This window comes from Triplophysa dalaica, chromosome 24, assembly GCF_015846415.1.
Source record: "Triplophysa dalaica isolate WHDGS20190420 chromosome 24, ASM1584641v1, whole genome shotgun sequence".
Classification (NCBI taxonomy): domain Eukaryota; kingdom Metazoa; phylum Chordata; class Actinopteri; order Cypriniformes; family Nemacheilidae; genus Triplophysa; species Triplophysa dalaica.
In genome coordinates this window covers 10,532,452-10,558,707 of record NC_079565.1, presented here as the reverse complement: position 1 = coordinate 10,558,707, position 26,256 = coordinate 10,532,452, and the positions used below count along the sequence as shown (strand labels likewise).

Genomic DNA, 26,256 nt, shown 5'->3' with positions numbered 1-26,256 from the left:
TAATTTGTGGGTTTCACACAATCCTCACCTCACCCTCAATACTACACTTTAGTGTGAAACTTTGCATTGTTTGTGCTACAGACATGAATGACTATGCTGTGGCTTGTTTTTACTTTAACTTTGACTTTGACTACATGGATAATTTAAGTACCACAAAAATTCATACATTTGTGGTTGTTTATGATTTGGGCAGGAAATGAACTACACGTAACTAGCAACCAACCAAAAAACCCTAGCAACCACCTAGCAACGCCCCAGCAACCACTCACAATACTCCAGAAACAGCACCGCACATAAAATGAGGGTTGTTTACGATTTGGGCACGTACTGTACTAATAACCAACCAACTCAAAACCCTTGCAACCTTCTAGCAACGCCCTAGCAACCAACCCAGCACTTTATTTGTAAGGGTGTGCATGTATCACACAGACTGCCAGACAGAATCACTTGTGTGAGCGTTGAGGTCCTGACGGACTTCCTTGTCCTGCGTGCTGAGAATGTTACGTTCTGTCAAAACCTAATCGCTTAATAAACTTTATTTTTAGTGTCTCCATCCAGCCCTTCAGGAATCCAGTTCCTGAAACTGAGCAGACTTTCAGAACGATGATTCAAAATGATTATGTCACACAGTATCTCTTTGCTGTCGCTGAGCGCTATAAATTCTCATCCGAACCGCAGCGAAGATGAAAGACGTCTCGCTCTCCGTGAACTCCGAGAGGTTCAGGCCTTCAGACTTCAAACGGCAAAATAAGGTCACTCGGCAGGCCTTATACTTTTTGCGTCTTTGTCTTCGGCCCTTAAATGCATCTAACTCCCTTCTTATGGGTGTTTTAGCGGCGCCAAATATAAAATACGGTCGCTACCTACAGTACGTGCCTTCAGGGTACCGTCACTTTGCGTTTTGTCTCTTCCCTCTCCAGGGGTCTGGCTTTCCTTTGACAGCTCTTTCTGTTTGTGTGGCTCTTAAAAGAAAACGCCACGGGCTGGCTCCCGGTGCCCGTATTTCCCACAATTCTCTGGGGGGTGAAGTGTGGCTCGCAGACAGACCGTTGTGGTTTTTTTTAGGTTAAAGTAACAGATGTTTGTGCCATAGTTGAATACTCTTTGTGGAGGAACAAGGCCCAATGCACAGAGCTGCCTGTGTGTTTGTGTGTATAACAGCTGTACTCCTGCCTAACAGATCCCAATGTGACCTGACATGATGAAAGCAACATTATAGCGCTCTGTTAGAATGGGATATCATACGATCTGTCCTGCTAGGACTGTCACGGTATAAATACTGAAGGGATGTTGCGGCTTGGCTGACTTCGTGTTCATATATGGAGCAGTTTTTGAACCACCTTGCAGTAAATGTTAAGCCAATAAAGACCATAGTATCATTTCAGTTACATATGCCCAAAAGTATTGGCAGTGACATTTATTTTGTATCCGTAGGTTATTTTTCCACATGTTTCTATGGTATACTGCATATCTTTGTGAAACACAGTATTTTTAAGTCAATGCCACGACTGTATTAGACAATATGACAACTCTCAATAAATCCTTCAAGGATGTATACCTTAAAAACACTGTATAATGGTCAATAATACAATAAAAAAAAACAATGTCTTATTAGGCCAGCCCTTACAAAAGCTACGTATGCTTCAAGTTTTTTTTATATACTTGGGTAAAGTATTATATTATTTTTGTATTAACTATATTAAATAACTAATGTGTTCACTGCAAAAAATGACTTTCTAACTTAGTCTTTTTTTCTTGTTTTCCGGTTAAAATGTCTACAAATTCTTAAATCAAGATACATTTTCTCGATGAGTAAAATGGCCTAAGAAAATAAGTTTTTTTTGGGGGGGAAAATATGAAATTTCAGTGAATTAGTGCTTTAAACAAGCAAAAAAATCTGCCAATGGGGTAAGAAACATAATCTTGAATTAAGGTTGACCTTTTTCTTAGTCGCTCAATTCAAGGTTATTTTTCTTACCCCATTGGCAGATTTTTTTGCTTGTTTTTAACAAAAATTCTATGAAATTTCATATATTTTTACTAAAAACAAGATTTATTTTCTTAGTTCCGTATGCTCATCAAGAAAATGCTTCTTGATTCAAGAATTTTTAGACATTTTTACTTGAAAACAAGAAAAAAAGTCTTAGCAAGAAAGTCATTTTTTGCAGTGTTATTTATACTGCAGCTAAACAAGTGAGTTCATAGGATACTTTAAGTTCATAAAAGTAAACAGAACTACAAGCAAAGTACACTTGGAATACTTAAATTTTGTATATGTATATGTACAGTATATACAATATATACAGCCGCGGAAAAACTCACAAATGATCACATCTTTTTTTTTTCTTTTTACTTTTCATAAATACATGTACAAATAAAAGTAAACCTGAACTTGTTTTATCTGCAGTATTTGAGTTCTGATAAAATATAGAGCATTTGACCTGGTTCTCCAGTTTTCATTTTCTGCAATTAAATGCAAATAGAAATAATAGTTTTATTTGAAATTCGGGAGAAATATTGTGAGTGGTTCACAGGATGAAGCAACAATTACCATTTGACCTAAATACATAACTATACATAGTAAATTCAAAATAATTTATATCCCTTTTGAAATAATCTCTTAATTTATTCCGCTGCTTTATACTTACATTTTCCTGTCAGTATATGTCAAGTATACCTAGTGATTTTAAGTATATTTTTGATGTGTAGATTGAAAGTACATTAAAAGAAGTATACTTATAGAAATTAAACTCTTAAATACACTTTTTTTGTAAGGGAGATTGTACGTTAGACTGATTTTATGAAACACTAGGCCTTATCTGGTTTTTATGGTATATGCATATTTTATACCTCAATTTGCAGAATTTCGTAAAGACGGGGCGCTACCCTTTCATAAAGTACACTTTTAAGCCTGGCGAGTGCATAATAGTACAATAAAGGTACATACGGGCACTGGGAGGGACAGGCACACAGTGAATGTAGGACAGGACAGGGTACCTGGAGGTGGTCTGGGTTCTCTGGTATTGGCCCTGCACTCCGTGTCAGATCCAGCGGGCCCCAGGCCGTCTATTTCCTGAAAGGTGCTTTGCTTCCCCCACACATGGTGAATCTGCATGGCGGCCTCTCGCTCGGCGGCCAGATCCAAATCCTGCTGCGCCAGGTGAGCTCTCAACTGCCTTATCTCAAACTGTAAGAGAGGAAAACGGTCAAAAATGATTTTTGGAAAATGGTTTATAATGGTATATGTTCTAGCACAGAAAGACACAGAGAACCTCTGCTGATATCGACAGGTCTCAGATCAGTTCCCAACAGATGATCTTTGTTTGGACATAAATGTTTTATCTCAACCCCACGTAGATAGTGTGTATTAGTGGACATTGATTGCTGGATCACAGCCAGAAAGAATAGATGGGCGTATGTGTTTTATCTGACTGCTGGTCCCATAACAGACAGAGGGGGTCTTATGTAATACTTTGGGTTGTATTTCATCTTGAAACGGATGCTTGCATCATTCAGCGAGACCCAATCAGAAATGATGAGTAAGCTTGGTACGGTTAAAAATATGAGATATTCAGGATACCATTTTTTGTGGACATCAGTGATGCTGATTTCTGAAGAAGAGAAATGCAAGTGGTGTTTTTAATAAAAAAAATGACAATACCCAACTAGGGCTTATTTAATGAATAAATGATGCTATCAGTCAAATTTATCTTCCATTTTGTTTTCTACTTTTTGGCCAACAAAACACACTTAAAATTTGAGTGTTGGGAGAGAGTTTGTAACCATTGTGGCTCTTAATGCAAAACTGAGCGATGAATTATTTACAATATTAACATACTATGTTGTGCGCAACTAATACAGTATCAATAATCATGGTTTTAAATCACGGTTCGTGTCGATGCTGTATTTTTGTGACATCTCTATACCAAGAAAAAATGTTAATGGTGCTTTTCACGTCATAAATGGAAGACTACCATAATTTTTTTTGCATTCTTAAGTGCTCATTATTGCTGATAAAGGCAGTCAAAAGAGAGCATGAAGTCAAATTTACCGTGACTTCCATAGACGCTGTTTAAAAAAACAGCCTTAGATTAGCATTAACCATTTTTTTGTAATTTGACGCAAATGTAATTTAATGCAAAGCATAGTGTTATAAACGAACATACATAAAATATATATATATAAAAAAACGTATATAATTTAAGATGCTGATGACCGTTGAACACTTCATCACAGGTTTGTTAAAAAGGTCTCTCCCTGATAAAGTCGGATCGCAAATTTTTAAAAACCCATTATTTTCTTATTTTACAACAATGTCAACACCACATACAGTCTGATCTTAAAAATGGTCAATACCAATTACAGTCTGATCTCAAAAATGTGCATACTAGATACAGTCTGATCTGAAATGTCAATACAAGATACAGTTTGACTTAAAAAAAACAAAAACAATACAGTTTGATCTCAAAAATGTAAAAACCAGATACAGTCTGATCTAAAGAATGTGAATACTAGATACTGTCTGATCTAAAAAATGTGAATACTAGATACAGTCTGATCTCAAAAACCAATACAGTCTGATCTCAAAAATGTCAATACAAGATACAATCTGATCAAAAAAAAAAGTGTAACTACCCAATATAGTCTCTTCTTACAACAATGTCAATACCACATTCAGTGTGATCTTAAAAATGGTCAATACCAGATACAGTCTGATCGAAAAAGTGTCAATACTAGATACAGTCTGATCTCAAATAAAAATAAAAACCCAATACAGTCTGATCTAAAAAAATATCAATACTATATACAGTCTGATGTAAAATCTCAATAGCCGTCCGAACTAAAAGGTTAATAGCATACACAGTCTCATCTCAATAAAATCTTAAAACCAGATACAGTCTAAAAAACTGATTTAAAAGTCATGTCAATAGTTTTACTGAGTAGTCAAAATCCGAGTCATAATTGATTCTGTGTCCAAGTGCTGCCCTCTGCTGGTGAAATGCACACTACAGCATATCGCATACAGCAATAAGAATTTGAGATTATGCACAAAAGCACAAACGCAAAGAAAAAAGTGTAAAACTAGGTACAAAAGGATAGAGGGCAAAATATTAGAAGTGTCAGTATATTGTGGTTTAGCACACTTGACACTTGATCAAGTCTGTTCATTTTGAATGCCCTTCAATGGAAACAGATTATGGTCTTTATGAATGATGACACATTAAGGTCTGTTGGTCCCCTCAATGTCTAGAATTATTACGGGCCAGATTGTCACAGCTTTACCTTTGCGTCTTGTGTTATTTTTGTAAGTGAGGAAGCAGAGAAGGCAAAACACATCACTCACGGCCTGTTCCTGACAGATCTGTGTGAGTCTCTCCAGCTGTTCCTCCCTCACCGCTTTGGTCTTCTCGTACTGCTGGATCTCCATCTCCATCTCCACCTTCACCTGCAGAACGTACGCTAGAGAAAACAGGGTACAGATGAGCATCAGCAAACGAAAGTCAACGTTTTCTACCCTGAATGCGACCTCTTTCCCTAAACAAAATGTACGATAACAGGATTTGATCATGTATGTTATGTACCGTGGTTTACATAGAATCCTTTAAAGTTGCTTGGAGTAGCAAGTAATTTTATATTACATACATTTTTTTAAGAATACTTGAACAAAGTTTACACAAAATTAAAGCTTTCGTAGTATATTGACTGTAAGGATTATTGGTTATTAATAATCTTAAAATATTAATATTTGGAGTAAATTCAAATATATTTCACATCATTTTTGACTTGTACTACAAAATAAACAGTTTCTCATACCATCACAGTATGTGGTACTATATCATGTAGTTGTTTGGTAAGACTCAATCCAGGCAATATTATCTCTACCTTTATTGTATTTTAGCAATTATTAAATTTGTAATTAAATGTGCTATTATTAAATTTATGTCCACAGGTCGACTTCACAGTTTTGTTTAAATTCAAATGAGACAACCATTTATTTACATTTATTCATTAAACAGACGCTTTTATCCAAATAGACTTACAAAGAGTTATGGAGCAACAAGCGATATGTCCAGGGATGGGCATAAATACATGTAAATGTATTTAAAATACAAATACAAAATACTGAGTGGAAAAGTGTATTTAAATACAAATACAAAATACTGTGTGGAAAAATGTATTTAAATACAAATACAGTATTTTGTATTTTGAAAATACTCAAAATACATGTGAAATTGGTGATTCAGTGCAGGTACCCCTATTAGGCTGAAATCTTTCTGGGCCTATTCTAAATGCCAAAAGCATGATGTGTTTAACTGCTAAGAAACTTTCGTTTTCATTTTATTTACCGCTTCCCTTCCCCTGCCCGGTAGGAAATACGCATCTACAAAAAAAGACACTTTATAAATGTTTTTATTTTATTATGTTTTATCACCATCATAACTTCGAAACCAGTAACAAAAATAGAAATTTTGTCTAAAATAAAAAATAAATAAAATTAGAATTTGGCATTATTCGCCCAAAGTTGTTTTTTTTCTACTGAAAGATAAAGATTTTGTGTTGTGTATCATTCATCAGTGTCATCACAGATGCACACAGTCAATACACTAAACTGATGGAGATTATTTTGTTTAATACAATCGTTAATTAAAAGAAAATAATGCATTTAAAAATGTATAAGACAGTATTTTTCAATTTAGTGTTTAATGTTATCATATATTGATATGTTTTGTTATAATGTCACAATTTGAAGTTAACTGTGTTTTACTGAGGGTTTAAGAAGTGTACTCAAAACCTTTTTCACATAATGACCTAAAAATGACCCAAAATCTAATCAATTTATATGTGAAGAAATGCATTAATCACGAGAGGAGTGTTTCACAAATTATTCGGCAAACAAATGACTTTCTCTCATCGCTCCTTTTTGATGATTTGGAGAAGAATTTATCAGAGTCGCTGCCCGTCGTTTCACAGATTTATACAACGGAGAGGACGTCAAGCATAAAAGCCTCGTCGGTTTAATGAGGAGTGCGCGCAGTAAACAGTTTCGCGGAGTATTTATGTGAATTGTAAAGTATAAACAAGGCTTCAACTGCAGAAAACTACAAGACAAAGCGGCAACTGTGCGCTTATTCCAACGCTTACCGCGTCACACGTGACTCTCCGTCTCGGAGTGCACAAAAAGTGAGAATTAGAATTTCCTTTCCTTTTAATAACAAATCACAATTATTCATTCACACTTGTTTCTTTTTCCACTCTCATGTTCCAATTATTCCTGCCCACTAAAAGGTAAACATAAATATTTACTTACCCCAATAGCTCTATAAACTATTTAAAAAAAGTTAAATCAATTTATATAATCGCTACGAATCTACGACATGTTGATGTTGTCATGACATCACCCATACCTAACACGCAGTAACGTTAATATTTTAAACACAAATAAAATTGACCATGAAATCCTCACATTATTCTAGAAAAGTCGCAGATCCAATGCTGGGTTGTATCTACAGCTGAAGCTCACGTGCATGATTGCTGGGGGAAGGGCGTGTCTGGCCTGAATTATGTTGGTTGATGCACGAAAACCCCCTAATAAAAAGGTTGACTGGCTCAAAGTATTTTGAGTATTTTGAAAATACAAAAATACTCATCTTAAATGTATTTAAATACAAATTACATTAGATTTTTCCAAAGGCTTTAAAATACAAAATACAAAATACTATTTTGTATTTCAAATACGTATTTTAAATACATGTATTTGAAATACTGCCCATCCCTGGATATGTCATACATATTTATGCAAACAGCACTAGAGATCTCCTCTGAATCTCTAGATGAGACACACGTGAGATTCATTTAAGATAAATCAGAAATGAAGACTCACTTTTGTCTCTGATTACTTCCATAGTTAAATAATAATAAGATCCTCCTTTTGCAATGCGCACTGCTGTGTACTTTACTGAATGACCACAGGGGGGCGACACACTGACTGAGACGCACCAACACAACAACCGAACTCATGAGGTTTAATTGGTGTGGGGGATGTTTTCTTGGCACACTTTAGGCCCCTTAGTGCCAATTGGGCATCGTTTAAATGCCACGGCCTACCTGAGCATTGTTTCTGACCATGTCCATCCCTTTATGACCACCATGTACACATCCTCTGATGGCTACTTCCAGCAGGATAATGCACCATGTCACAAAGCTCCAATCATTTCAAATTGGTTTCTTGAACATGACAATGAGTTCACTGTACTAAAATGGCCCCCACAGTCACCAGATCTCAACCCAATAGAGCATCTTTGGGATAAGGTGGAACGGGAGCTTCATGCATCCCACAAATCTCCATCAACTGCAAGATGCTATCCTATTAATATGGGCCAACATTTCTAAAGAATGCTTTCAGCACCTTGTTGAATCAATGCCACGTAGAATTAAGGCAGTTCTGAAGGCGAAAGGGGGTCAAACACAGTATTAGTATGGTGTTCCCAATAATCCTGTTCCTAATAATATGTCATTAACGTCTGCAACGGACAATATCGTCGAGACGTTATTTCCAGGTTGAAGATATCCATCAGAGTTCTGAAGGCATGCATTAGTCAAAACACCTCGGATTTCCACAACAGACCTGGATGTAACGTCGGGATTAAGTAACATTAAAAGTATTTGCATTATCATTAGTATTAGAAGTCATGCTATTTTATTTATTTGAAAACATTCATTTGACTAATGATGCATTTAAACATTACGTAAAGATTTTATGAAGATTAAAACAGCGCCGTTCCAGAAATGATATCCGGGATCAGGTGGGAAATATCTTAAATCCGATGTGTTTTGAACGCACCATTTACGGGGTTATTAAAGGGACAGTCCACCCCAAATTCTAATAAAAAACAAGAAATAAGGCTTCTCATCCCCATGCTCCAAAAGGACATAAAATTAAGCTAGCCTAAAATAAAAATCTGTATGACATTAATGTACAAAGACTTCAAAAGTCAGTATCAAAGATCATTGAGTATGGAAAAAAGGAGGAACACAGTTAACGTCCCTCGTGCTCCTTAGAAGAAATTCCTAAGGGACACTAGAACATGAATGAAACAAAGAATGTAAATCAAAACTTGAAAACCAATTTGATAATGCAAGTAAAACAATCTTTATAGGCAGGCTGTCCAGATAGAGCTTAATGTGAGAACAGATTCAATTGCTGGTATAAGGACTCTCGTGTTCATGGTCATCAGCAGTCCTCCTGTAAACCCAGCTGGCAGTGCTGTTCAATGATGTTCAGTGAAAATGAGGGTGACCTGCCTCAGACATCGACCACAAGTACACTTGCATAAACAGAAGCTGTGCCAAGTCATTATGGACATTATGCCCCTCTCAGTACCGACAAAAGGAATCTGAATCAATCTGAATCTTAATTGGAGCAACGCTGGCAGCAATAGCATTGAACTGTGTGAGGCATATATCACAACTTGCACTCGGCTGGACAAGAAAACATATAATAATGTGGTTTTAATATATTGTTTTTTTATATATTTGTATTTTACCTTTGCAAATAATAATATAATTAATATAATATAATATAATATAATATAATGCAATGCAATGCAATGCAATGAAATGCAATGCAATGCAATGCAATGCAATGCAATGCAATGCAATGCAATGCAATGCAATGCAATGCAATACAATAGAATATAATATAATATAATATATAATATAATGATATATTACATTTACTATAAAAGCATTGCTTTATTAGTGTTTTTTTCTAATAAATCATATTTTTTTCACTTGTATAATGCTGTGCAATATCGTCGTATGTTGATTTCAGCATTGTCCTGTAAATATAGTGATGATGTCACAGTATTCAGGTTGATGTCACCCATCCGTTCTTACCGTCAATGATTCTCTTGACTCTCCAGATGCGGAGAGTGATAATGAGGCTGATGGCGTCCCACGGGCTGCTGGGGCCATTGGCCACGGTTGAGGCCACCATTGGGGCCAGAGAGAGTACAATCACAGCACCATCAAACACCTGAATAATACACGACACAAAAAACAACAATACGTACATCATGTTCTAGCTTGTAAGAGCATGTGAGAATGCATTCTATACTGATGGATGTGACATAATAATGCAGACTCTATTTCATCAGTTTGACAATAAATGTTTATGCAAATTGTAGTTTTTGTCTGTTATTCAGTATTTGTTTTTGGGCTGCTGGTCGTGTTAAAAGTCATAAATACACCTGAATAGCCTACTATCATGATACAAATCTAGTGTCAGTGTTCCGAGTTTGTGTAAAGAAATTCTTTATGCAAATGAGTGCGCCGAATATCCAATCATCACACAGTTTTGATGGACCCTCGCATGCCTAGGCAACAATGTGACATTGCGAGTTTGACACTGCGCCAGGGAGACAGGCTCATCCTTCATTAAGTTTCAAGGGCTTGCCTCCTCTCTCTATTTCCCCGTGCTAATGGGACCCCAGGGAGCTTACCTCAACTTTGTTCTCTATATAATCCCATATCCCGAGCACCACAATCCTAAAGACAGTCTGACGGAGAGAGAGAGACAGGACGAAAGAGGCAGAGAGACAGGATGTAAGTGGAAAGGACAAACAGACAGCGAAAGAAAAAAATGAAAATCATAAGCATCAGATTTCGAACTCGGGTGCATTGCATTCTGGGAAATCATCTACAGCAGTATTTTTGAAAGGCAGGAAATGCTGAAAAACATTACTTTTCAAGAGACTCGCAAAGCGCAAACATAAATAATGAGTTTGCAGAGAAAAACAGGCGCGCAGGGTAATTCAAATCCTAAATGATATTGTGATGCGTTGGCAACAGAATTCGCCTCCATTTGGCAGTGAAATAACCCCATCCTCCGCAAAACCTCTTTTCCACCCCCGGACCCCTTTTTTACATTCATCTTCTCAGACTGCGGCTCATAATTTATCAGTGACCTGCAATATGTATTCATAAACTCACACGCAGGCGAGATCTCATGGAGACTCAGAAGAGAGGCAGTGCTTTAGTGAATGCTGACTCAGGTAGCACACACTGGTCTCTCTTTATATCTCCTATATAGTGTTCTTCTCTTTCTCTGGCTTATTCATGTGACCAGCCCTGAACCTTCCCCTCTTGCCTCGCGGCTTTTATTGACGCGTAAAACACAAGTCGACGGAAATAAATGCAAGTGTGCTTTAAAAGAGCCAGGGACAAATGCAACTGGATCTCAAATGGGAATCGATACAAGTCAGCACGTGTCCGGACACACACACTTTGTTAAAGTACAGTAACAGCATTACATATTTTATTTTTGTTCATTTAAAACACCCCTAAAGCATAAACAGTCAGACAAGATTTGGTTTTAATGTGCATTAAGGTGCATTTTATGCATTGTATAGTATGCCTTAAAGGGACGGTTCACCCAAAAATGAATGTCATGTCATTTCGATCCTGTATGACTTTCTTTCTTCTGCAGAACACAAAGATATTTAGAAGAATGTTGATAACCAAACAGCATTGAAACCCATTAACTTCCTTTTTTTTTGCAGAAGAAAGAATCATACAGGTTTTACATGAGGGGGAATTAAAAATGACAGAATTTTTGGGTGAACTTTCCCTATAAGAGCCTTTCAAATATCACGTAAGGACAGGGCGAAGAACATCTAGAACAGTGGTTCTCAAACGTTTATTTTGTAAAGCCCCCTTTGTGTAGAGTGCATCGCTTTGCTCCCCCCCAAATAAAGACTTAAAATCTTAAACTTAGAATTGAAACCAAAGACACATTCAGTTATACAATGCTGGAACTTGTTTTGGTGGTTTTACTTTTCTGATGTTTGATTGAACAAAATCTATAATAAAACTCTTAAACATAAATATGCCACAAAATCTGTGACCCCCCGGATCCATCTTGGCCCCCCCAGTTTGAGAGCCACCGATCTAGAGTCCTAATCTGCATCTGCGCCACACTATGCCATTCAAGTAAAAATAAAGTGAGAAGTGTATTCACATTAAAGAACGCAAAGAGACACACGTGAGAAAATGTTTTACCTCAGTGAAGAATACGGACAGGATGACCAGGCTGATCCAGTGAATGATACAGGCGAACTGGAATGCATTATTAACTGTGGACACAAAATACAGAGATGATGTCAGTTTTTCTGCTGATCGGAGACCAGTTTGTAGCCTCTGTACTGATTCAAGCTAAAATTTGTTTACATAAAAAAAATTAAGTTAGGAGCTGTGGCTGCTCATGTGGGTGATGCAGGTTTAAATCTAGCTTGCAACATTCTATTTTAAAACAATGCTCGGTTTAGTTGTACATTACAAGATGTTGACGTCTGGTTCAACCGAAGCAGTGAGTTAAGGACGGGACTACCTCTTTGGTGGGAGAATTTAATTTGGCTCCAAACAAACTTTTAAATTAAAGGTGCAATGTAGGGGTGTCCCCGACTAAGAATTTACATAATCGTATCAGAATTGCCACGTCTTGTCTGCAGTCGACTGATAATCGAATCAGACGTGTGCGTGTGTTTGTGCATGTGCGCGCGCAACCGTGCATGTGTGGCCCTCACCAGGTGGTCAAGGGTGCACCAAAGAACAATCAAACATAAATTTACAGAATTTATTTGGAACAGAATTTAACTTTATAATAAATAAACGAAATAAACCCGAATCAAGTCACAAATGGCAAAATAAACGAGTTTAGGCAAAATGTCTGAGATGCAGGGGCACATAATTTTGAAAACACAAACCACAAATAATAAAATTAAATTTCCTTAAACATCACGTAACAATGCTGTGCCATACAATAGACCTCGCCTCAAAACTATTCTTAAAACTAGACCTACTCGATAATAATTCATTATTTTTGACAAAAGCGAACACAGCACGTTCATTGCCAATGAACTACCAATAAAGTTACTTTATTTACCGCATCTAGAGGAATGCAATAAAGCATCTTACCATCTAAACAGTCAAAAAGTCCCTTTCACCTTTTTCATGTGCACTCTTTCTCTGTCCCCCTGACACGCACGCTTGCTTTCAGTTCCAAAAGTCTGCGCCGTGCTTGCTATATACGGTGATTTTGGTTATTTACTTTATATTTTTACTTTATTTTTACTCTGGTAATTTAGGAGAAGCGAATTGTCATCACAATTCATGCGGATGTGCGCGAGTCTGCTGTTTCCCCTGTAACCTTGTTTTTAACTGTTGAACTGGACTGTTGCCTGTTGTTTGTTAATGACTTGAGCTTGTTTATTTAATTATTCGTTGACTGATTGCTAAGTTGTTAGCGTTTTTGTAAGCGTCAGCCCTCGTGTTCAGCCTCCTCGTGTGAAGACTGACGAGAGTAAAGACCTGCGACTCTACCTGCTCGACTCATGCTAGACACATCACTATATTTAACATTACTTTGCTTTCACTTAATTGTTTACTAACATCATGTGTTTCAAGTTTATTCCTGTTCTCCACCGCAGACAGTGTTCTCACCCAAGACGCAAGGCACGACGTGCTCACTCTCACGTGCATCCCATTCACACCTACCCTTCTGCACCTCTGTCTCTCTCTGGAACTGCCAGTCAGCTGTGAACAAGACTGACTTCATCCATGCGTTTACAAGATAGTCTGACATTCTCTTTCTAGATCTTACTACACATTCTAGATTTGTCCTGAAAACTCAGCCACACCCGCTGATCTCTCCACAAACTAGGTTTGCTTATCAACAATAATTGGAAATATTCCACACTATCTTCCCTATGTAACAACTATTCATTTTTCACTTTTCCCACTCAGCTCAGCGTTGTTGTAGTTTACCGCCTCCCTGGTCCTATTCACAACTCCATTGAGAGTTTGATGTGCTGCTCTCATCATTCCCGGAGGATGGCGGCCCTCTTGTAGTCTTTTGGGACTTCAACATCCACCTGGAGAAACCCTTTGCTTCTGACTTCCACACCCACACGCCCTCGTTCGACCTCACGCGCCTCATCACAGCCTGTACTCATAGGTCAGGAAACCCGCTGGATTTCATCTACATCCGTAACACTAGCTGTTCATATCGCGTATTGCTCCCTAAACTCTTTGTAAGTCGCTTTGGATAAAAGCGTCTGCTAAATGACTAAATGTAAATGTTACGCCACTGCCCATATAACCAAAATGACATGATGCCCATTTCAAAAACCTGATGACATCTTAGTTCTGTGTCAGCCACCGTAGTGCTTCAAAAGGGAGGGGTCAAGTGAGCCGTTGGTTGCAATTTGTAAATTCACCACTAGATGCCGCTAACCTTTAAAATGAAAGTTTACTAGTTCTACAATTTCTCTCTCCTTTTTGACCTCCCAGTGACTTTTCTCCAAATCCCCACATGTGCACATGTCACATTCAATGAGTAGGCTTGAGAAGCATATGATATGATATTCAACCCATCCACATCCAGAACTCTGTTTATTTATCCACTCTGTTATGGGGCAAGACATCAACTCTATTCAGTGCTGCCCGTCTCTCTGCCCATATGTCTTGGTTTGCGCTGATCACTGATCTGCCCATCACTCCATTCATCTCCCTCAAGCCCATAATACATTCATCTCGCCGACCGGTGGCTGTCCTGCTCTCTACGCTCACATCCAGAGGAGCCGGAGACACGGGCTGATATATGCTTCAGTCATCGATCACAGTTCAGTGGCGATGAACTGCGTCAGTGATTCTCCTGCACAGAATGAATAGCCATTTCTATTTGGATTTACAACGGGCTCTCGAGAGAAATAATAAAATGTCCAGGCAAATATCACCAAATATCAAAAAAATCATGTTTTTTATTGTGCATTCCAATTAATATCAATCAAACTGCAGTTGATTTATTTTGATGTAAGCTATATTAACTAAAAAATACAGTTGACTAACACAATAAAACACACAATCCAAACTTTCTGGAAATAAACTCTTCATATTTATATGTTTATAAATAGGAACCTCAGGGGAGGTCAGGGCCCATTTGTATAAAGCCAATCAGAGTAAAACTCTAAGAATGACGTAAATTGACTCTCTTACAGAAATACAGTGATTAATAAAGGTTCATAAGTGTTTAGACAGCTCCTTAATTATTTAAAGGGGCTATGAATTAAGACATCAATTTTAACCCAAGCTTTGGTTATATAAGAGGGAATCGTAATCAACTGAAAACGCCCTTGTTACTGACACTACAACTGTTATTGACACCAGGCCCAGCGAACGCCAGGTCCTGGAATGCACCTATGATGCAATCTATGATGTCATTGATAGGTTGAACACCGCCTCCACAGAAAAATATCAACGACTACTTCTCTAGCCCCGCCCAGTGGTTCGCGCATGACAGTACTGAAGTAACAAGTTGCGCGGAACCAGATAAAGCGAGCATGCAATAAACAAACATGCCGTTAAAGATATCTAAATATTGTGGAGTGCCTGGTTGTGGAAGAAGACAGTTGCTGCATAACCTTCCTTCGGATTCCGAAGATTGTTTTTAAAGACGTTCCAGCTCAAGTGGGTAAAACATTAATCCTTGTGAATAAGGCAGAAGCCTACGAGGGATTTGCGGAGAGACTAAAATTAAAAAGCAGTGCTGTGCCGTAACTATTGGATCCGATAGGAATGGAGGAGCAATCTTATGTGAGTACAAGATATTTATACTATGCGTCAGTTTTGGGATTAGTGTTACCTGGGGAGCTCTAGTCATTTGTAATACTTGCAGAGGTTGTCTGTGATCTTAATCCGTGCGAATCGGCCATATCTGTAATTTGTAAAGTAAAAATTCCCCCACATATGACCTCCCGTATTTTGATGAACACCGAGGTCCTGTGATAAAATGTTTGTCCCATGCGAATCGGCATCTCTGTGATTTGGTGGGCTCATAAATAATTTTTCAAGGTTTTATCCACCGTTTGCAAATAATGGAGGCTTTTATAAAGTGTGTTGGTATAGTGTTTTGGAATAGGCCGAATGTGCAACCTAACGTTATGTCTCTAACCAAATTCACAGGAGGCTCCAACTAAGTTTACTACGCAAATCGCTATCCAATCATAGCAGTGGGTGTTTACTTCCAAGTCTTCATGGCGGAACGCCCATTCAAACCGATCGTTTGTCAAAGCGGCCTCAAAACCCAAACTCAAATGATCAATCACTATTATAAGTTTACCTTTTTAAATTTGAGGAACCCAGGCAGACAGATTTGCCCAATAACTAAATTTGTATTTATTTTACACAAATAAGTTATGGATAGCAGCTTTATACATATAAAATAATAAAACAATAAATAATTAAATAATTGTAACGTCTTAATTCAGTCATGAATAAATGGCGTTATGCTGCTGTGACTTCACACATGCAGGATCTTTATTGGCTGATTCCGAGGTCAAGGGCGGCCATTTTGTGTTTAAATCATTGAATCGGTCTTAAACTTCACTGAACGACACTTAAGTCAAAATTAAGACTAAGAGCATTTCTGCAAGATCAACAAGTGTAGATGTTCAGCTGAGTGAAAAGGGCAAACATAGTTTACATCATTAAAAGTACTTTTTTAAAGGATGGTCATGGACACATAGATTTTAAAGTTAGATCTAAACTACTAGCGATTTGTAATTTGTATATCTATTGACAGAAATGCAATATAATATACATGTCTTCAAAGGTGTTTGACCATAATGAATGGTTATGTTTTTATTATCTTAGAGTGAGCTATTTCTTTCTCCATACAGCGCGGGTCCTCTTACATGGAATTCACCATGTTGTTTCTACAGCAGCCCTAAACGGACAAACTGCTCAGAGCACGTTTTGTAAATACGTTATCACCCTCAGCAAAGAAGTTTAAACGTAACAACATCTTAGTTTTGTGTCAGCCACCGTAGTGCTTCGAAGGAGAGGGGAGGAGTGAGCAGTTGGTTGCAACTCGCAAATCACCACTAGATGCCGGTAAATTTGGACCTTTGAGTTCATTTCAATCTAGATTTTATTTGTCCACTACTACTTTTCTGAGTTGTCTGACCTCAGATCAGCTCCTGAAGAAAAGAAATACTCACATTGTAGGAGTTTGGTATCGATGAGCAGCTCCAGAGTCAGTAAAAGCACCACAAGGATGACACAGGCCACCAGGAAACAGTTGAAGCCTGCACTCAACAAACAGACCTGCCACAACGCCGCTCTCCGCCCACAGCATGGCTTCAGCCAGTTCGACCTGCAGACAGAAAAGTAATAACATTTGCTAATATAAGCATTTTTATATGCATGTCTTATAGTTCTGTTCAGCCAACAAACATACACTTGCATCACTCTTAGTTTCTAAGGAGATCATTTTGTCCCCCTGAACTTAAATCATTTTCGGTTCCCACGACAGGGAACGTCCACCAAATTGTTCTGGAATCATGAAAACGCTCCTCTGACAAAATGTAAACATCACATTTGACAGCGTTTCACACTTTTGAGTGATCCAATGTGTAGACTACAGTAGATTAGTAGCAACTGCTCATAGCCTTCATTTGCAGTGTTTTTTTCTTTTTTTAGGCAGTAAACCTTTCAGTGGACTCTTGTGAGCGAGTCTCACTATGAATAATCACATTTTCTTACTATCTCTCTTTTCCTCTGTCTTCTAAATGCTAACTAATTGAATTGCCTTGTTGAGGGCTTATAATCTCCATCTCTCATTTTACTGTTCTAGTTATTACAGTCTTCCGTTTTATGATAGTTTATGAAATATTTTAAATTACTTTTTATTTGTATATTTTAATTTTCATGTTAATTGTGAGTTATCTTGAGCAATTTTGCTGTATTTCTGTAATTTTGTTATTTATTTGTTTATTGCTAAATAATGTTCAATTTATTTTAAGTTAATTTAATTTGTTTCAGTTTTTATCTTCAGCTAATATATTAGTAATTTAATAATAAGTTTACTTTAAAACTTGAACCTTTTATTCAAAACATGACCTTATTTATTTCATTATTCAGGTTCGGGAAATTTTTACTAATTTGAATAAACATAATTATTTTAATAGCTTTAAATTTGTGCTACTCCTTCAAGGAATGTTGCATGTATATTGCACAGTACATATTGTGCATGTCTTTTTTGGAATTCCAGGGTGGCCAAATATATCGCCAAATTAAAAATAATATGGGAAAAGGTGATGTTCATGTTTTGTGAATAAAAAGTATAGCTGAATAAAAAGGTTATCTTGAATAAATATAGACAGTTTTAAGGCAACAACATAAACAAAAGTTACCGCGCATTCACGCTTTTGTGCCCCGAATTTCACTTCCAGTACAGATCCACAGAGAATAGAGACCCTGTAGATTATTTCTGATAACAAGCAAAAGAAATAACAAGTAAATTACATTAGCTGACAAGTTAAAAGAATGTCTAGCCAGTACTTGGCTAAACTTAAATGCGACCAAGTTACACGATCAAATTATTCATTTAAAAAATGACCTACAATAAAATTCAGTTTATTTAGTACAAATTTTATACAATAAAATATGAATATAAATTAATATAAGTATAATTTAAATAACATATAAATAGTTATACTATTATTCACTACCCAGACCGATCAACAAACACAGACCGGAAGTTAACTTCGAGCCAGGCCACTGCATCCGATGAAACTATCTATAAAATTTGTAAAATGTAGAAAATGCAATAAATCATATTTGTTGTTAATACTGAAAATTGGTGCCATATACCTTACCACCATATAATGCGTAAAGGACTGTTTTTGCAAAATTGTATCAATTTATTTTGAAACAAATAAATGCTGAGTGTGAATGTCAAAAATGGTGCAAACTTCCGTATGAAGCACTTTTCATTGCAAACTGGATACCCTCTTTAAAAATATATAACAGTACACACTACTCTGTAACAGTATGCTGGAAAACAATTCCAAACATAGCCCAGGTTTTCACAGGACTGAGCCAAACCTCAGAAACCATGATCCATCCAATACTGTTTGGCATCCGTCTGCACCAAAACATACACTCTCTTCACCATTTCATTTTGCTGAAATGATGGAATTTCAAGCATTTGCGCAGAATTTTCCAGACTGCGCTCCAAGCTCTTGCCGTGCGTCCTGGGTTCCTGCTCAGGGGAGCGGATACTGATTTTGGCAGCATGGTAAAGACAGATCAGTGTGGCCAGACTAACCTCATCCTGTGACTCTCTGTGTCGCATCCACAGACGCACGCACATGCACGCACAGAAACACGCGCGCACACCATCTGGAGGATACAGACTCCACTTATCAGACGCAGCCAAAAAGATGATTGCTTAACAGCATGGCCGTGCCATCATTTGATCAGATGGACTATATTTGCTCACTTTGGGCTTCGCCCTTGTGCGGCACGAGCGGGAAGGGCAGATGAGACACGGATTCTGTGTGGTTGGCTGAACGCTGGTGTCTAATAATACCGCCTAAGCATTTTGTAACTTTACGCCTTCCCTGAAGTGAGAACAGCAAGCCTCCTGATGCATAACAACTGTAATCGGCACGTATTGCGCTGTCGCTTTATTATATTTAATTCCGTGACTACTTTGGTCAACAGGGTTGACCCTTAACATTGCAAGACATTTTTTTTCACGATCGACCAGCTGGTAATGGGTGGAAAAGCTAGTTTTCTCATCTGGAAAACCAGCTTAAGATGGTTTTAAGCGCTGTTTTGAGGCAGGGAGACCAGCTTGGCCAGACTGGTTGAAGCCGTTCTCATGTAAATCTAATTCAACAATGCTGCTCTCTCTGTCGAACATGTGTAGTGACAGAGGCATAGTGATTATTTAGGATTTATAGGTCATAAATAAGGAGGAATGGACTCATGAGGTGTATCCCAGCAGGAACAAAGGCACTTTAGAGAAGAATGAATATACAAGACTGAAGGGCTTCAGCTCTGTGCTGTAGTATAGTCAAGGGATGACCCTTTAAACCAGGGCTGTGTCACAATGGCATACTGGCATACTTCCATACTACTATGGTTAGGAATACAGTGCAATTTCTGTGTTCGTATAATAACACTTTACAATAAGACTGCATTTGTTTACATCAGTCAATGCTTTAACTAACAATGAGCATTTTTTGAGCATGTATTAACCATTGTTAATGTTGGTAAATTTAAATACAGTTTTTCATGTTAGATCATTGTGCATGAACTAGTTTAAACTAAGATCAATGAATGCTAACAAATACAATCTTACTGTAAAGCGTTACTGAATACTGGATGATGTCACTACAATACTGTATACATCACAGTGTGGGAAATGAAATTGCAATGAAAAGCAATGCGCGAGTACTTGTGAAAATGCTCACGCTGTCTTTAAAACTGGTCGCTAAAAAGACTGGAGACCTGATATATTTGTTTTTAATGTTTTGGGAGATGGCCAACTAGCAAGCTGACATACCCCAACTTTTCACTGTAGACATCGCCATTCCCTACTGGACATTCTTTAACTAAAGTTTAAACAACATCTTAAGTTCAATTTATAGTTTAGCGCCAGACTTACACCGTAGCCTACGCAGAGCCGCATACCCTATGCCTCAACTCAACGCGGACTGCAAGCGCTGGGATTGGTCTGTTTGAACCCCTCCCTCAAATCAAAAAACTCTGCGATAGAGTCGTGTTTACTCAAACGTATTTCCGAATTATCTAAGTAAAATATTTGTGCTTCTGTATTAAACATCTCAAATCTGCAACAAACGTGTCCGTTTACTTACAGCTATCATTGCTAATGCTTCTCAAATGAGCTGCAGCTTCTTCTTCTTGTCTTGGTTACACATGCAAGACGCGAGTTGACAGTGACGCCTAGTGGTCATTGCCTGTTGACGCTGACAACGACGTAGAAGTATAACTGAAAACCGACACATAGCCTACGGCGTAGGCCCGACACAGAACTAAAAATAGGGCTTAAGGGTGAGACTTTAAGAAGTTTCTCAATAAAACGACGAGGGAACATTTCTGCAAGTTCTAGACAAACAGTGACTACTCAAAGACTATATTTTATAAAGATATAAATATTTTTTATATACAGGTACACCATAAAAACAACACATGTTATAATAACAATAGTTCCATTTGTGTTTTTCAAAGTTTTGATTTACTATTTTTTATAGTTAATTTTTTTTTAATAAATAAATTACAATTAAATAAGACAATTAATGTTTGAAAAGCAGTGTATACAAAAATTTAATAACATAATAAAATGATTGCAATTGTTTCGTGATGACTGGGCGCATTTTGCTGATGAATCACATGACATCATCATGTGATAACAACATATCATAGTACAGTTAAAGCATTTATTTATAGAGCACCGTCCCACTTCTAAAAAATACTTTTTGTGACTGTGAATTGTGAATTTTTCATGCGTACAGGAAACCAAACTTTGGAAACAATTCTTAGCAGATCGTTCAACTCTCTATATTCAATCTCTAAAGCTCATTTAATAATGAAAGTCAAGAAACATAGGATAAAATAAGGTTTGGTTCAGTATGTTTGGTCGGGCAGCAGCTGTGGTATGCTAGAAGCATTCTGTTAGGACTCAAAGGGTGACGACAACAGCCCGGAACCGAGGTGATGGCATTAGGTTAGTTTTTTATGCTGAAATGGCAGCAGCTGGTCGGATTCAAAGCCAAACCTCTGACCTTTATGAGAGCAATGGATAAATCATTTTAAACAAAACCTCAATTTCAAGGAGATGAAAACAATTGCGTTGGGTTTTGGAGGGCAGAGAGAGAAGAGGACATGTGTTGTCTCTGGTTCCTGAAGGATCTCTTTCTCAATCCTCTCCTGTCAAGGTCACAGAAGAGCCCCATCCTGGTGCCACATGGGCATTCGAGAGCTGGATGCATCCTTGCTGGCTCAGACCACAGAGGTGCCAGTCATATTAGAGGTGAAAGCGAATGAACTGTCAGCACGTGATGTCTTTTCCACACTTTACCTAATCCTGATTTTGCATCATAAAATGTAAAAATATTTTGCCTGTGTGACTTTTAGTGATGGCCCTAGATGTCAGAAAGGTTTAAGCGTTTAAATGGGCTGTATACTTTAAAACATTAAAAATGTGAATTATAATAATAATTAACTAAATTATTAATTATATTAACTCGCGGCACCTGAAATTCTATATTTCTATAACATCTGTTTCGTAAAAGAAATGACTAAAATGTAAAGTACATAAAGTATACGATGTTTAATATGTATACTTAACTTAATACTAAGTGATTAATTGCACAAAAAGCATGTGATTAATTGCAATAAAAAAACAACTGACACCTAGTTTAAAATTTTATCAAAAATAATTATTAAGTTAATATATTAATTTAGTCAAAAAGTTTGTGGCCAACACTTATGTATACGCTGTAAAAAATACAGAATTTTACAGCTTTTTTGACAGCTTTTTTAACATATAATGTAGCAAACTCTAATCTTACAGAAATTTACAGTTTTAGCGTACATATTTTTTTAAATACTGTAAAAAATGTCAAATTACAGAAAGAGACTGCAAACTTTGAAGAAAACATTTAAAACATGAAATTGTATGTGAAAAACTTTTGTTTTACTATATTATATTATTTGAACTATACGGTACACATATGGAAGAATATTCTATACAAACACAACATTAACAGAAATGTCCATAAGATAAACTGATAAAGTACTGGCAGAAATTTATCAGTGTACATTTTCATTTTTTTACAGTGTACAGTATATAGAGTCTGACTTATAATAAAACCTGCACTGAGAAATCAAAAGGGTGACAACTATCCCCAGACTTAATTACTATGAACACCATTACTATTATAAATTAAATTAGTCAAATCTTCAAATATTATAACTTGCTTTGAAGAAAGTCTTTGTATAAAATCTCAAATCACATACACTATACAATAAGTAAATCACTCTATTGATTTAGTCTCTGGGTTAATGGATTTGTAATTAATTTAGACCGGTAAACTCCAATAACATAAATGCATTAAATTATTAAAACAGTTTATAAAAATCCTGCAAAGGAATTGCTGAAAAAGTTAAGACTTTAATATTAAATTAAATCTAAGGAAAGGTACTAATGGACTTGTGAAAAGTATGACCAGGTCTCTCAAACCAAACAGAGAGCTTTAAAACATTTATGGCTGTCATACAGTTTAATCTGATCTCAAACTATGCTCACGTGATTCATTCTTGTGCTGCCATACAACTCTTTGTTGTAAAAGCTTTGATTATCTTCTCTACATGTTTAAAACACAACTGTTATTTACCAGAACACATACATTGTTGAAATATTCAGAACCCCAGAGCGTAACACATAATGTTCGCACTTTTGTTAAACCCACACACGTACAGTTGATGGATGTCGTGCAGGCAGGTAATGTGTGTGCTGGAGAGGAAAGGTTTATAAAGACATCAGTATATCAGCTCTACATGAGATGCAGGAGCGAGATTGAACATCCGCAACGGGCGGAGGATAGATTACACCATGAAAGCGATCGATCGCATGCTGGAGAAATGGGCTGTCATATTGGCCTCTTAGTAAAACTTGGCTTCTCTCACTTTTTCCTGTTGTAGAAGAAGAATGAAAGGCACATAAGTCTCTAAGGCTGTTTTCTGAACACCTATGCTGCCTGTTGTTGGCTGTCTACAGCAAATTATTGTCATATATGCAGCAAAACGCTGCTGTCCTTCTGAAATCTCGTATCTCCATATTTTTGCAAAAATCATTATTGTTAGTCAACATTTATGTTTGTCACTCCAAATACCTAACCAAGAAAAAATATTAAAAAGTGCTAGTCAACTTTTCGTATATAGATGCAGTGAATTTGAACATCCAAATTTCGGAAGGACAGCAGCATACTGACATACACTGTAAAACTTTTTTTGCCAGTAACTTGCTGTAGATTTATCATACAATTTTGTTTCATACATAAACTTGCCTAGTTTTTACATTTTTCTTTAAAAAAGACAAAATATCTTGGGTCCCTTTTCTTTTTATGTTAATGTATCGTAATGTAAGAGGTTTTAAATATTTTAATATAAAATAAGAAAGAAATACCTAGGAAGAATGTCGCTTTTTGCAGTGTTGCTGTGCTAATGCCAGTCTCGTCTCGCTCATTTTGAATCTCAAAAGTCAAAGGGCAATGAAAACAGTAATGATTGGAAAGTATATTAAGTAGTAAATAAATCTACAGTAAATTACTGTCAAACCTGCTGCAAAAACTACAGCAAAGTTTTACAGTGCACATATAATGATACTTTAATAAACAATACATACAAATATACAAAGCTATTCATTTTACAAATTATAAACAATATACAAAACAACATTTTTAATTTTACAGATTTTCGCATTAATAACTAAAAAAATGTAGTTTTCAAGAATATTGTTACATAAACGTTTTACTTGTCTCGCTACGGTGCTTTATGGGATTGTGTTATTCAGTGAACACACTTCCACCTTTCAATTAGCCTAAGGGAAGTTTAATTTTTCAAATAATGTTTATTAACAAATACATCATTCCTCTAAAATGTGAACTTTGTTCTTGCAGTGACATTGACAGTCTATGGCAACAGAAGGTGAGAAGCATCAGGTCTCACACAGGAAATCACTTTTAGAAAAAGCAGTCAAGAACAACAAAGTTACAACCCGACTGCTCACATGCCCGAACATCCAGTAAAACAACCGTATTCACACTTTACAGGTGTCACATGACTCTGACCTCATCGAACTACAGTCGAGGTCTTAGCTTTGACAACCACTACAGGGCAAACAAAATAGAAAGAAATGTGGGCCAAAAAAACATTAATCTTCCGAGCCAATGAAGAATTGATCTCATGTGCGATCTCGTGTGAGCTTCATCAAATCTATCTGAATTTTTTATAAGGATTATTTTTGTAAAGAGGAACATCTTGTCTTTACAACAACAACTACTGCCTAGAATATGTAAGATATTTCCAAGAGTAATGATAACAATTTAGCAACTGTTTTGGGGGTTCTGATAATGACTTGGTTCATACACCACAGCTAATTTACACAGAAAATGATCAACCGGGAGCCATATTTTTACTAGAATTCAGCAATTTTTATATTGTATTGGAAAGTCACAGAAATTTGGTAAAGGACAATCTGATCTTCACCTCTTAAACACATAGGCTATAAAAATGCAAGCATAAAACTTGGCATGTCATAACTGACTTGCTCTAAGCAAAACTAATATATAGTTACATTTTTACAACAAGTTTATATAGCTTTTATCCATAAATTTTCCCGACACAAAGTTAGGAAGTTCTGACTGGTTATATGGATCCGATGTGAACGTCAAAAGTGTCATCCTGACCTGAGAGAAATCTCTCTCACATCCTCTACTTTCAAACCTAACGATAAAGAAACCGACTGGTCTCAGATCAGCAGAAAGAGCTTCACTGACAACATCAGGCAAACAAGCAAAAACTATAAACAACTGTTAAAGCCAGCAGACAAACCTCAGCAGAGATAGATAGAAAGCAAACAGAAAACAGTGGAAAAAAATTTAGAAAGTTACGTATAAAATATGCTGAGCATCTGAGAGATTCTTTTATTACAGAGCAACATCATTGATCTCACAAATACCATGAGGATACAATAAACATATTAAAGCTAAATTTAAAAAGTGAGGTGTCTGAAAAAATTGAAGAGCACAAATTGATCTAAACATAATTTTAGAGCTAGGGACCTTTAAAGTATCCCATTAAGTATCTTGTTGGGTTTACAGAATTACTTAATTACAGAAGAACGTGCATTCTTGCTTTAATGTGGTGGTGGCGAAATTCAGTCCTCAAGGGGGCGATAGAGTTACCTTTGTATTTTACATTAAACCACATGTGTCATAATAACTGGATAAAATGTCAAAAAATTTGACTAGAACTAACTTGTTCAGCAAAGTTTGATCTAAACTGTTACTTCAGTAGAATAACTGAATACGCCTTCTGGAAGACAATTTACGCTTATTATTGCTAGCGCCCCTTGAGGCAACAGCGAGAACTGCATTCTCATGTTACGCTATTCATTATGTTCTGACACTTTAAAGAACGTATTTTCACTTTTTATTTCCTCAGCCCAAATATGACATTCCTCTTGTGCTTAGCAATCTTAACAGGTCCTTGAGTAACACCATTCAACTGCACGATTCAAAAGAAGAGAAGGAACCACCCAGCAGACCCTCCAGGGACCAGAATAAAAATCATTTGTATGCAAGGCTAAATAAATGTGTATTA

General features: G+C 36.8%; 1 protein-coding gene across 5 annotated transcripts in view; it reads right to left on the bottom strand.

Moving 5' to 3' along the window:
* tmem266 (transmembrane protein 266) overlaps window positions 1-26,256 on the bottom strand; it is a 55,752-nt gene that overhangs the window by 1,650 nt on the left and 27,846 nt on the right. For 4 of the 5 annotated variants that reach the window (XM_056739132.1, XM_056739130.1, XM_056739131.1 and 1 more), the window contains 6 exons: window positions 17,058-17,212; window positions 12,061-12,134; window positions 10,503-10,559; window positions 9,898-10,036; window positions 5,345-5,460; window positions 2,998-3,187 (listed from right to left, as the gene is read on the bottom strand). In XM_056739132.1, coding sequence (XP_056595110.1) covers window positions 2,998-3,187; window positions 5,345-5,460; window positions 9,898-10,036; window positions 10,503-10,559; window positions 12,061-12,134; window positions 17,058-17,212 — 731 coding nt within the window. The remainder of the gene's footprint in view (window positions 1-2,997; window positions 3,188-5,344; window positions 5,461-9,897; window positions 10,037-10,502; window positions 10,560-12,060; window positions 12,135-17,057; window positions 17,213-26,256) is intronic. The other variant, XM_056739133.1, reaches the window with a different exon arrangement.